Genomic DNA, 12,564 nt, shown 5'->3' on the forward strand with positions numbered 1-12,564 from the left:
GAATACATAGGAATTTCCCGTTTGGGCGGCCATTTTGGCGGCCATCTTGAATATCTCAAAATCATCAAGGATGCAAGAGTTGCATCATCCAGATTTGGATTCAGCACCCTCGAAATAGGGTAAAACCATCAATTGTTCTCAATTTCTCACCATTTGGAAGGAAATACATGGGAATTTCCGGTTTGGGCGGCCATTTTGGCGGCCATCTTCAGTATCTCGCCCCATATATGTATATATATATACGTATATATATATATATATATATATATATATTACATCATATTGAAGAAAAATTTGAAGCAGAACTATAAAAATGTCCAACTCTTGTCTTCAACAATATCATCAAGACCACCAATATTAACCAATTAACCAATGTGAGTGTTCACGGATGAAACGATTAAAACGGTTCATGGATTAAAACAGGTAATGTTGGGAATCTCAGTAAACTTCTCAACATCACTATCACAATATGATCGAGATGGGTATGTCTTGTCCACTGACTGTTAGTGTTCAAAACATATCCATGATATGTAGATGAAACAGTGTAATCTTTTAAATATTCAACCGCATCTGTAGTCTTGCAGGATTCATTCCTGGCACAGCTGTATCTTTCAAACTCCAAGATATCCGGTAAGGCTGGTTTCTCTGTACAGCAAGTTCAAACTGGGATGTACAATATGCGTTCGTCTATCAGCAGAGTATGGTCGGGTTTAGATTTTGTCATTGACAAAAACCTGAAATAGGGTAAAACCATCAATTGTTATCAATTTCTCACCATTCTGGGGAGCATTAGCGGCTATCTTGAATATCTCCAAACTCTCAATGATGCAAGGGTGGTATCGTCCAGATTCGCATTCAGCATAGTGATCAAAATAGGGTAGAATCATCAATAAAATTGTTCTCAATTGCAAAACATTAAAATTGAAATACGTGGAAATTTCCGGTTTTGGCGGCCATTTTGAAATAGGAATAGGATAGAACCGTCAATTGTTCTCAATATTGAACCATTGAGAATGAAATACGTGAACATTTCCGGTTTTGGCGGCCATTTTGGCGGCCATCTTGAATATCTCAAAATCCTCAAGGATGCAGGAGATGCATCATTCGGATTCGGATTCAGCACCCTCCAAACAGGGTAAAACCATCAATTGTTTTCAATTTCTTACCATTTAGGAGGAAATACATCGGAATTTCTCGTTTTGAATTGACGGTCATTTCGGCGGCCATTTCGGCGGCCATCTTGAATATCTCAAAACCCTCAAGGATGCAAGAGTTGCATCATCCAGATTCGGATTCAACACCATTGAAATAGGGTAAAATCATAGATTGTTTTCAATTTTTCACCATTTAAAAAGAAATACATGGGAATTTCCAGTTTTGGCAGCCATTTTGGCAGGCCATCTTGAATATCTCAAAATCCTCAAGGATGCAAGACTTGCATCATCCAGATTCAGATTCAGCACCCTCGAAATAGGGTAAAATCATAGATTGTTTTCAATTTCTCACCATTTAAAAGGAAATACATGGGAATTTCCAGTTTTGGCAGCCATTTTGGCAGGCCATCTTGAATATCTCAAAATCCTCAAGGATGCAAGACTTGCATCATCCAGATTCAGATTCAGCACTCTCGAAATAGGGTAAAACCATCAATAGTTTTCAATTTCTCACCATTTAGAAGGGAATACATAGGAATTTCCCGTTTGGGCGGCCATTTTGGCGGCCATCTTGAATATCTCAAAATCATCAAGGATGCAAGAGTTGCATCATCCAGATTTGGATTCAGCACCCTCGAAATAGGGTAAAACCATCAATTGTTCTCAATTTCTCACCATTTGGAAGGAAATACATGGGAATTTCCGGTTTGGGCGGCCATTTTGGCGGCCATCTTCAGTATCTCAAAACCCTCAAGGATGCAAGAGTTGCATCATCCAGATTCGGATTCAGCACCCTCGAAATAGGGCAAAACCATCAAAAAACATTGGGTGGACGGTAAAACAAGGTTAGGCCCAAAAAGTGGCTTTGGCACCCAGACTAAAAGGGTGATTCTAACCTAAAACTCCTGTACAAACTCACATGAATTACATATATACATGAATACATTCACATCACATTTCCATCAATACATAACATGCATTCAGACATTCACTACCCCCAAATCACAGCATGAACATGGACAGAAAACTTTTCATTAAATCAGGGCATGGTACAGGCAAACGTTCACTGAGCAAATCATCAGAAAATTCTGAATGCAGACAAGCTGACGAGGATGTGATAGAATGCAAAATTGATACATATTTACATGTATGTAGCTACCATTGGGTAGGCAGCCACTTGTACTAAAGGTACAGTTTACCACTGGGAGCAGTGATTTTAAAAATGTTCGAGTTATCACATTTGATGCATATGTGTAGGTCAGTTGTAACCCAAAACATCCTACAATATGAAAATTTTGCAATAAAACTTAAAATATAAGGAGATATCACGACTTTTCTCATTAAACCATAAATGTAGATGGTTTAGTCTAGAAACACTTTTATTATAACTATTGTTTACATTTTGTATATTCAACAGTACTTAACATTGACTATACTGATTCATATTTTTACATGGTTGTTTCTACCCCTAACTCACATTTTAGAACTATTTTGAAGCACTTAAGCTGGGTTTTTGTTTCATTTGCAAATGGCAAGTAATGCCTTTAAACATCAAGTCTCCCATATCTGGCCAAATCCTATCTCCATGAGCGCCAGTCCTGACATGACCAGAGTGTCAAGGTCGGACTGTACATACAATCTTTTTCAGGGTTTAAAGAAAATAGTGTAATTTTAGCATAAAATGGTGCCATTCTAGCATTTTAAATAGACCTTTTACCCTTGATCTTTGAGCTCATGACCCAAAACTTCCAAAGAGAATCAATGTCAGGCAATAAATGTATATGTACAGTTTCATGAAGATATTTTGAGCAATATGGATGAAAATAAAGAAAAAGGGACATTTTTGCATTTTCACTTGACCTTTGATGAATGGCCTTAAAGTTTTCCTAGGGAATCTTGATCTGGAAATACATTTATACATAATGTTTCATAAAAATACATTCACTCATTACAGAGATACAGGAGGAAGAAGTGAAAAGTTAGCATTTGATGTTGACCTATGAACTTGAGCATGTGTGCCCAAAATTTGACAGGCACAATTTTGTCCACTCATACACACATACAAAGTTTTAGGTGGATACTTCTGACAGTTTGTACGTTGGGTCATTCACAAAATTGATTATGAACTGATGTACATATGGAAGGACAACCTGAAAACATAATAGCTCTGGCGACACTAGTTTGCGGTGAGGCATAAAAGAAGTCACTTAACTGCAAACAAAGCACTTTGAATTGCCTGACTGCTCATGTCTACACAATGAACAGGGGATGAGCCAGAGCACCCAGGCATGCTGACCTAGTGCACAGGTTGCATTATGGGATTTAAAAAACCAATGGTTTCTTCATGTGTAGTTCACACCAAGCCTGCCATGAAATTTACATGTGTTCCAAATGATAATCAAACTGGACCAATCTTTGCATTGCAATGCAAAATGTGAAAGTGAGCATTTTCTTCTTGACCACACATTAGTCTAGACTTTATGTCTTTCACATCGTGATGCAAAGATACAATTTCAAAACCCTTGATGAGTGTGTCAGAGTGTGAGCCCTATATCCGCCATAAGGGCATGGCCCTTCACTTAGGCTTTGATGAAACTCATTGATCTTGATCATGGACCAAAATCTGACCAGTAACAATGAAAACAGTTTCAATTTATTTCTATCTATTAAGCCCAATGCCCACTGTGCGACCCTGGCCTGCGATCTGGCACGAGTTGATAGCAACCTCGAGGTTGCACCAGATCACCGTGAGTTAGCGCGATCTCACTGCAGACAAGACTTTTTCAATGCCCACTGAGCGACCTCTTGGCAATCTGATGGCGAATTCCCTGGGAAATGCCTTTTGTCCCATTTCTGTGCATGCATGCATGGTCGAGGAATATATGCAAATTGAGTGTTCTTTCGCATGCCAAACCTGTAGCATGTCTAAAGCCCAATGCCCACCCTGCCACCTGAGCGTGCAATCTGGCGTGAGCTGGAGTGATCTCCTACAAGCTGCAGTGAGGTTGCACAGTGGGCGCCCAAAGGTGGCAACAGACAGCAGCAGCTCACCATCACAAAGGTGAGGTCACTCGAGGTTGCAAGGTTTTGGACATGTTCAAAAATGTTGCGACCTGCGAACTGTATAGGTTGCACCAGCTTGCAATCAGCTTGGACAGTGAGTGAAAAAAAAAAAATGTTATGCCTTCTTTTAAGACATTACTTTCAGCTGCACTGTAATTCTGCTAATCCCCTCAGTTAAGCCACATATTCTAAATCAACAATGTATGAAGACACTATCTGTCCCATTAAGAGCCCTGCTAGATCTCAAGAAAGAAGAGCTAATCATGCCATGGTACAGGGACCAAGACTTGCTCTACAATGTGCAGGCAGTCGGGTACAATGGTAGGCCCAGAAAGGAGGAGTAGTGGGCCGAAAGGGTCTCCAAGCTGGACCTGTCTGGTAGGACAGCTAAATATTGGTTGATCTGCAGTGCAGAAACCCTAAAAAAACAACAAAAAACAAAAAAACCTCCAAAAGTTGATGTTATATGTTAAACAAACAAAAATAAAATCAAGCCAGCCTGAGCAATTCCTTGATGAAAAGCCTCATGGCTAAAGTACCGCACTCTCTCCTTGGACTCGCGCCAAGTTTGGCATACAAAAGAATACGCAATTTGCATATTCCTCGACTGTGCAGGCATGTGTGGAAATGGGACAAGAGGCATTTCCCAGAGAAGTCGCTGTGAGATCGCAAAGAGGTCGCACAGTGGGCACTGAGATTGCTATCGACTCACGCCAGGTCGCAAATCAGGTTGAACAGTGGGTATTGGGCTTTACACCAAATATCATCTGCAATTGAACTTTCTGGATTTAATGGCCAGAGCATGACATATGAGCTCAATTTGTAGTCTTTGTATCATTTTAGGCAATTAAGATGTTGCTTGATTTCTATCATTTTACCTGATATTATCAAGGGACATTCTTACCTGAAGTTATGACTAGTGGAATTACATTTTTAACAAAAGTACAGTCATCTCTGAGCTTTGACCTTTCACCTCTATCATGTTCGTACAAATACTTGTCAATTCAAGTTACCCCATCAGTTGAAAGTACTATGCAAATGTACACTGACTTGCACTGATTCATAATACCCTCAACATCACTTATACTGTATATAGTTTCCATAATATTTCAGCTATTTTCTTCAGATTACTTGGATACATTCACATAAATGAAAAAACAACTCCTCACCGAGATTCTGTCAATGACATCATCTGTCAATCATTGCTAAAGCACTTTAATACGTGATTAACAAAAGACATAAGAATGCACTTTTCCCTAGACTAAGCACAACTTGCATGTTTCCACTTTACTACTAATATGATTAACAAAAGACACTGCAGGAAAAATATGTGTGCATATTGTGCAACATTTGTGCAAGAATACAACCAATGCCTGAAGGTGAGGTTACAGCCCAGCGACTGGAAAAGACTTTAAACTTATACTAGTATTCAGTCTTTACCTGGGTTCATCATAGAAGAATCGCCAAGCATCAACCAGGTAGTCTGTTCTGTGTCCATGCAGTTCAGTTTCTCCCCTCAAAAAGCTGCATAAAACATGGGGAAAATGAACATTTTACCTCAGTACAAGAATTCTAGATCTATGGGTGACAAAAATTCCTCATTTGTGAAGCTATACCCAGACTTTGGGTTCCAAGCGGTATCTCTGAAGAGATGACTATCAGTATATGACCAAAACTGTCCCAGGAAAATGCACACCACCTATTCCAAGTTTCTGGGACTTTCCAAGTGCTCAGTTCTCTCTCCTACTGGCCGATATTTTTTGCTAATTTGCTTTCATTGGGGTCTCATTTTCTTTTTTCTTTTTCTTTCTTTGGGGGGGGGGGGGTGTCAAAATTATAGATGGTGTACTGTACACTGAATTTCTGAATTATGCATTTGAAAACACTCTAAAAAGCAAAAGAAATCAACTTTGTTCAGAATGCTCTGGTACAGGCAGAGCTGTTTATTTGCTTCTATGTATAGCATCACACTGTTATTAAGCCAGGGCTCAAGACACTATGGCCATTCACACTAACAAGGTGATAACACTGTGGTATTTGGAATGGTATCTAATGTGAACACAAATACCTCATGAAATATTGTATTTCAGGTGGTAACTCAAACTTCATATGAATTACCCATGCGACATTTGAGTGTGAATCCTGTTCCAACATACCACCCTCTGCAATGCGGTCATGTATTTTTCATGTGACCTGACACACTTCCTGTCTTCTCCCTGCAGGATTTATGCACATGCACAGTGCTTACCTCGAGAAGTGTACTCTTGGGCCAGAATGTCATAGTACAATGTATTTTGTGAATGAGAACAGTGACAACAAATTACCACATATGTGACCGTGCACCTCAAAACGAACATAAAGTCGCACACACTGATTTTGCGTGAGGACTGAAAATAAGTGAAATGGGTCAACCTAGCCGAACTTGACTTTTTCATAATCTCTGAAAGAGCGGGTCTTCTTTTACGTTACGCTAAAATTTGGTATCATAAAACGGGCTGGAAAGTGTGTTTTTTAGCAGTTTATCTCGAACATTTTTGGTAGAATAGTGTGATTAGGTGTGTCTTTAGAATCCCTTTTTCATTTCTGAAAAACCTTGTCCACACTCTTCACTTTCAACTCTAATAACTTTTGAAAGGATAGTGCTACTGCTTTGAAAGTTGGCATTGATTATGGACAGAATGTGTTAATGAGGCATGCTTAATTTCACTTTAATCTGATAATCCCTTCATTGTTGTTACTCTGGTGGTTTACTTCCTGTTTTTTGTCCCATTCATCGCACAGCCAGCACTGTTTGGTATGGAAGATTAAGCGCTTGAATAGACACTGCACTTCAGAGCCTCTTTTCTCAGTTCACACTTTTCCTGAGTTTGTGCTTTCTTTCCAATATTTAGATAGGTTAGGACAGTCCATTTGATTTGAGTTATACATCATTTTAAAGCTTAAAGTCTGCTCTTTCAGAATATGGTCTTAACTAAAAATTAATGTCTGGCGACTTTTTGTTTGTTTTGAGGTGCAGGGTCACATATGGTATTTAACTCTTTATGTGCCACGTTCGCATGTCCGACTCAGTCGACGGCGTGCCAACTTCGCACATTCTGCTCAACAAACAAAGCCGCCAAGACCGATCAATAAACCGCTAATTACTGCTAATCCCGCGGCACAATGAAAACGTTTCTCGTGCTTTTGTTCCTCTCATATACGGCTTGCATTCTATGTGGTGATCGACTATCGAGCGATGTTCCCAACTTAGATTTGCTCGTACATTCAAAGTTTCTGTCACGGTTTTATGTGCAAAAGTCATGCCTTTACAGTAATGTAGCATTTGGTTATTCAAAAGAAAAATGGAAAATAGGGTCGTCATACCATTTATATCGAAACAAAGCTTAACATTCCTCTTTAAATTTGCCTGAGACTATTATGCCCATCTTTACAGAAATTTGTAGAAGTTATACAAACTGGAAAAACAGAATTCTTTCTCAAAGCATGACTACCTTCATGTCTCAGAATAACGTGGCACACAGGGGGTTTCCACCATGGCACATAAAGAGTTAATAGAAAAATTAAATGAGAACCTACCTGTTGAAAATCGATGTTTACTTAATGAGTAAGGCGAAGAGGAGAGACTATGTATAGGCATTACTGCATATGAGAATATGTGAGATCCCGCCCGCGTACACATATTCAGTCTTTAAAGTGACATTAAAGAGTCAATGGGATTCCGACACAAGATAAAGCTGAGAACTTACCACACTGCACGTCTGAGTAAGGTACAATGTATTGGGTGGATGAACAAACAAACTAGTGATACTGGGTATGCAGTTTAAGAATTTATAGTAATAGGGATGAGAAATAAGAATGTTTTCAAAATTTCTATGAAATCATAATGAACGAGGATGATGACATCATACTTGCCAACTCCACCAACTGGGTGGTACACTACCGCTTTTTAGATATATTAGCCTGCTTCGATTTTTCAATTCTAATATACTGATTTGGTAGCAAACCTGCTATAAGATAAAATGAAAGTCACAATTCACCTTCCTTATGCATTGATTCTTATGTTCACGCACCAAATTGCATATTTCGGTGTTGAAATACCAACAAATTCCGCAACATGGCAGGGGACCCCCAGCCTCCCAGCTACCGATTTTTGTACTTTGATATACTGATTTTGTAGCAAACCTGCCATTAAAGTGAAAGTCACAATTCCCCTTTCTTGTGCATTGATTCTTATGTCTATGCACCAAATTGCATATTTAGAAGTTGAAAAACCAAAAAACTCCACACCATGGTGGGGGGGGGGGGGGACTGGGGGTATTGGTTTCTCTTCTCTGCTCAAGGACCACAATGAATTCCACAAAACTATCTGTCTGTCTATCTGTCGATTTAAGTACTACATGATATGAAATTATGAAAAACATCTGGACTTCCCCTTTGATCCATAAGCGGTGACATCATTTTCCAAATACAGTGGACTCCCATTATAATGAAGTCCTCTGGACCGGCAGTTTTCTTTTGTTATATCAAAATTTCGTTATAACCGTACAAATAAACAATAAAAAAACTAGATATATCGCTGATATGCCTCCGCCGTAATGCATGGTTCTCCTAATAGGTCTATAGTACAATGTCTTGACAACGTGTGATGACAGTTTCACACAACTGGCAAAATATTAAAATGACAGGCTTGACACAAATGTGCTGAATGTTCACTTTCCTAGAACTAGGTTCAATTGGATGAATGATTAAAATGTCAGAGTGCAGGTATTTGGGGAACTGATGATTTTTACTTGACTTTTGACCCTTTTATAAGTTTATGCATTGAGTAATTTTCAAGGTATTGAGAAAAAGTATAATTTCAGTATCAAATGGGAAAATAGCATTATCTAAACCTGGCCTTTGAGCTTTGACCTCACAGTTCCAAAGAGAATCACTGTTAGGTTGAATATGCAGAAATATGTAAGTTTCATGATGATACCTTGAGTTACTTTTGAGATATGGAGGAAAAAGTGCAATTCAGCACTTTCACTTCACCTTTGACCTTTTGGCAAGAAACTTCCCACAGAATATATATTGGGTAATACATGTATACATCAAGTAAAAAAAAAAAAACCACAAACCTTCAGGCATTGCATTAATATAAGGAAAGTAGTGATATTTTGAGTAGTTGACCTTGACCTTTGACCCCCTGACCTTTGAACCATGACCCCCAACTTCCCTAGATAATCACTGCCTATTGGAACAAGCATATATACTAAGTTCCATGAAGACACCTTGAACCATTTGCGAGATATGGAGAAAAACATGAATTTTCAACCTTTTTTTCACAAAATAACCTGTGACCTTTGACCCTGTGACCCTAAAATTGGAACAAAGTATTATTCCCCCAGGATATACCCTCATACCAGGTTTGATGTAAAACCACCACATGGTTCTTGAGATATCGACAAAAACAAAACGGGACGGATGTACGTACGGACGTACGGACGGACGGACGGACGACCCGAAAACATAATGCCTCCGGCCACTTCGTTGGCGGAGGCATAAAAGGCACAAAGTGGACAACGTTGCAGCCCGAATTTTCACTTCATTGTAACTGGAATTTCGTTATACCCGTGTTCGTTATAACGGGAGTACACTGTAGTAAAAGCCTACCATGGAGTGTCAAAAAGGTCAACATTCTGAAATGGTTTCAAATACATCAATCATGTGAAGCTCTACCAACCAACCACTAGAAGATTAATTTTTTATCCAAAATATAATACTGTCTAAGCATCATTGTTCTGCTTCTGTGCTATAACAAAAGAGCTACTATTACAGTTTACCCTTCTTGCTACTTTTCAAACACTATACCCATGATCTGTAGTTGCCTAAGTAGGAATGTCAAAACAATATGCTGACTTGCTCCTCAACAGCTAATGGAATACTGATACTTTCAGGTAATCCCATGTCTGTATCCATGTCCAGTTTCATTAAACTTGCTATCAGTAATGACTGCCACATTTCTATGACAAATTTGCTTTCAGCCAATCAGATGCAAGGATTTCAGTAGCATATAACAACTATCGTAACTTAAAATTGATAACAAGTTTTATTGAACGGGACCCTGGTGATCTATATTACAGTTACTGAGCACATTACAATCATCAGCAATCAACTGGGTCTTCACGCATATGTGCAACTTGGACTTGAGGAAGCAATGAATGCCTACAGCAAGCAACCACCAGACCAGCATCATATTAAGTCCCCTCTGAAGGACTAGGCAATGAGGATAAAGTGGAACGCAAGAGAGGCAAAATGACTGCATAGCCAGGGTACTCAAACCAGGTGCATTGTCTTTACCACTGAGCTACAACAGCTCCACAACTGAAATACATAATTATCCCTCATCCAAGGAAAATAATATGCATGATGGCACATTAGTATGCTTATTGAACTATTTTGATATCTACAGCTGTACAGTACCTCATAGACTTTTCATGTGGCTCTGCATTGAAATCCCCAATGAGAAGTGCCAGACCTGAAAAGTGCTGCATGTAGCGCCAGATCTCCACAACACTCCTCTCCCTTGCCACTCGGCTCAGCGACAGGTGGCTCACAAACACATGTACCTGAGACAAAGATTAATGCAACACAACTTTTTGAAATTGGACAATGACCCATACCAGCCATGAAAGACGACCCACCCTGATCTTTGCCATCATGCAATTAACTGTGCAGGCAAAAAGCACATACGTACACATGTGACTGAGGTTACAAAAATAAGGTGGTGGTTACATGAAGATTTTTTTATGTACAAAGAAACATGAAGTACTGCTGCCTTTGTGTTTGCATTCAATGTGAAAATGAAACATCTGATATTCTCTTAAGGTGATGATTTGTAAATGTTACTGGAAGTGAGTGCACAGCAGCCAACTACTGGCACGAATGCCATGACCACTCACTCATCCACATACTCCCATTGTTTGCTGAAAGTTCATCCATAGCGCCATACACTGTATACTTCATATATTTCTTGGTGTTTGGATTTCCACAAATGTTGTGAGTTGTGATATGTGACATAAACAACAATTGCTTCCAGTCGCATAAATGTATACCTTAAACATACACTGCAAAACCAGAAACATTACTGGCATGAAACTTGCTAATGGAGCCAATGACGTTTTCGTGTATAATCATGAAACTTTCACTAATTGCTGAGCATGATGGTGTACAGCATTGTACTGGGAATTCAATGCCTTGTGTTGACAAAAACTGTAAGTGCACTTTACTTTCACAAATCTTGCTTGTCACAAAATTTGCAAAGGTATCATGAATGCAAACATTCTGGTTTTACAGTATGTGACCCATCACATTAGTTTCAAATGCAATGTTTGCATGAATTTAAAGGGATTATATAGTTTTGGTTTAGACCTACAACAGTTGTAACTTCAGGTTTCAAAGTAACATATAAACAAGGTGATAGAGAATTGCTTACAAACTACTGACCTGTTGCACTATCTTTTGTGCTCTGTAAAACTCTTGAATGAATAGCAACATCAGCTATTCAATCACACATGGATACCTATGGTCTGTGGAATTGTCACCATAATGGCTTTATGAGAAGAAGTGTTAAATAAAAAGTAATTTAAAAAATTGTTACAAGGCATATTATGTTCAGAGGCCATTGTCCAAGTCAAGCGTTTTGCTTATTGATAACAGTCTCCTCCACCTGTACACTTAAAGATCTGTAATGATATTTATGTAGTATTTCACACGATTATATATTTGTAATGCAAAATTTTGTTTATATTTTCATGACTTGTGAATAATATGTTCGATATTGTTATACTTATTTTCTGTTATGTACAAGAGGAGAAATAAAACTTACTGAAACTGAACTGTTACTCAACTAACCAATGTCCTCCACAATTGGTCTTGTACACTAGACAAACCTAAAATTCCCCGCATCGATGTCCTGTGGCACATCAAGTCTTTGACTAAATGTCACATTGTGCCTTACTCGATTCCACCGAAAGGATTACAGCATTCCATTCGCGGAAAGGTCTGGATATGGCTCAAATCCTTCATTGTTCTTCAAGACCAGCGGGTGACGTACCAGAGTGCATTCTCTTTTTGGACGAGAGCTTCGTCTTGGGTACCTCCGGCAAGCATGATTGGACCTTGTCTTTTTAACCTGTTTTAACAATGAGGCTCACTCCATCCAGTCTACCACAGTCCTCTTTTCTGATGATATCCTCATCTACAGAGTAATATGGTCATCACATAACCATGCTGTTACAATTAGACCTTGACAAACCTACAAATGGTGCACATCAAATCTAATGTCACTAAGCACAAAAACCAA

The 12,564-nt window shown here is 38.9% G+C and overlaps 1 protein-coding gene across 2 annotated transcripts in view; it reads right to left on the minus strand.

Annotated features, from left to right (window-relative positions):
- Positions 1-12,564, minus strand: part of LOC139711012 (uncharacterized) — a 77,877-nt gene that overhangs the window by 11,861 nt on the left and 53,452 nt on the right. For both annotated transcript variants that reach the window (XM_071622930.1, XM_071622929.1), the window contains exons 8-9: positions 10,683-10,828; positions 5,658-5,741 (exon numbers count right to left, since the gene is read on the minus strand). In XM_071622930.1, the coding sequence (XP_071479031.1) occupies positions 5,658-5,741; positions 10,683-10,828 (230 nt within the window). The remainder of the gene's footprint in view (positions 1-5,657; positions 5,742-10,682; positions 10,829-12,564) is intronic.

This window comes from Diadema antillarum, unplaced genomic scaffold (genome assembly GCF_040938485.1).
Source record: "Diadema antillarum isolate AM-2024a unplaced genomic scaffold, OU_Dant_1.0 seq00001602_RagTag, whole genome shotgun sequence".
Classification (NCBI taxonomy): Eukaryota; Metazoa; Echinodermata; class Echinoidea; order Diadematoida; family Diadematidae; genus Diadema; species Diadema antillarum.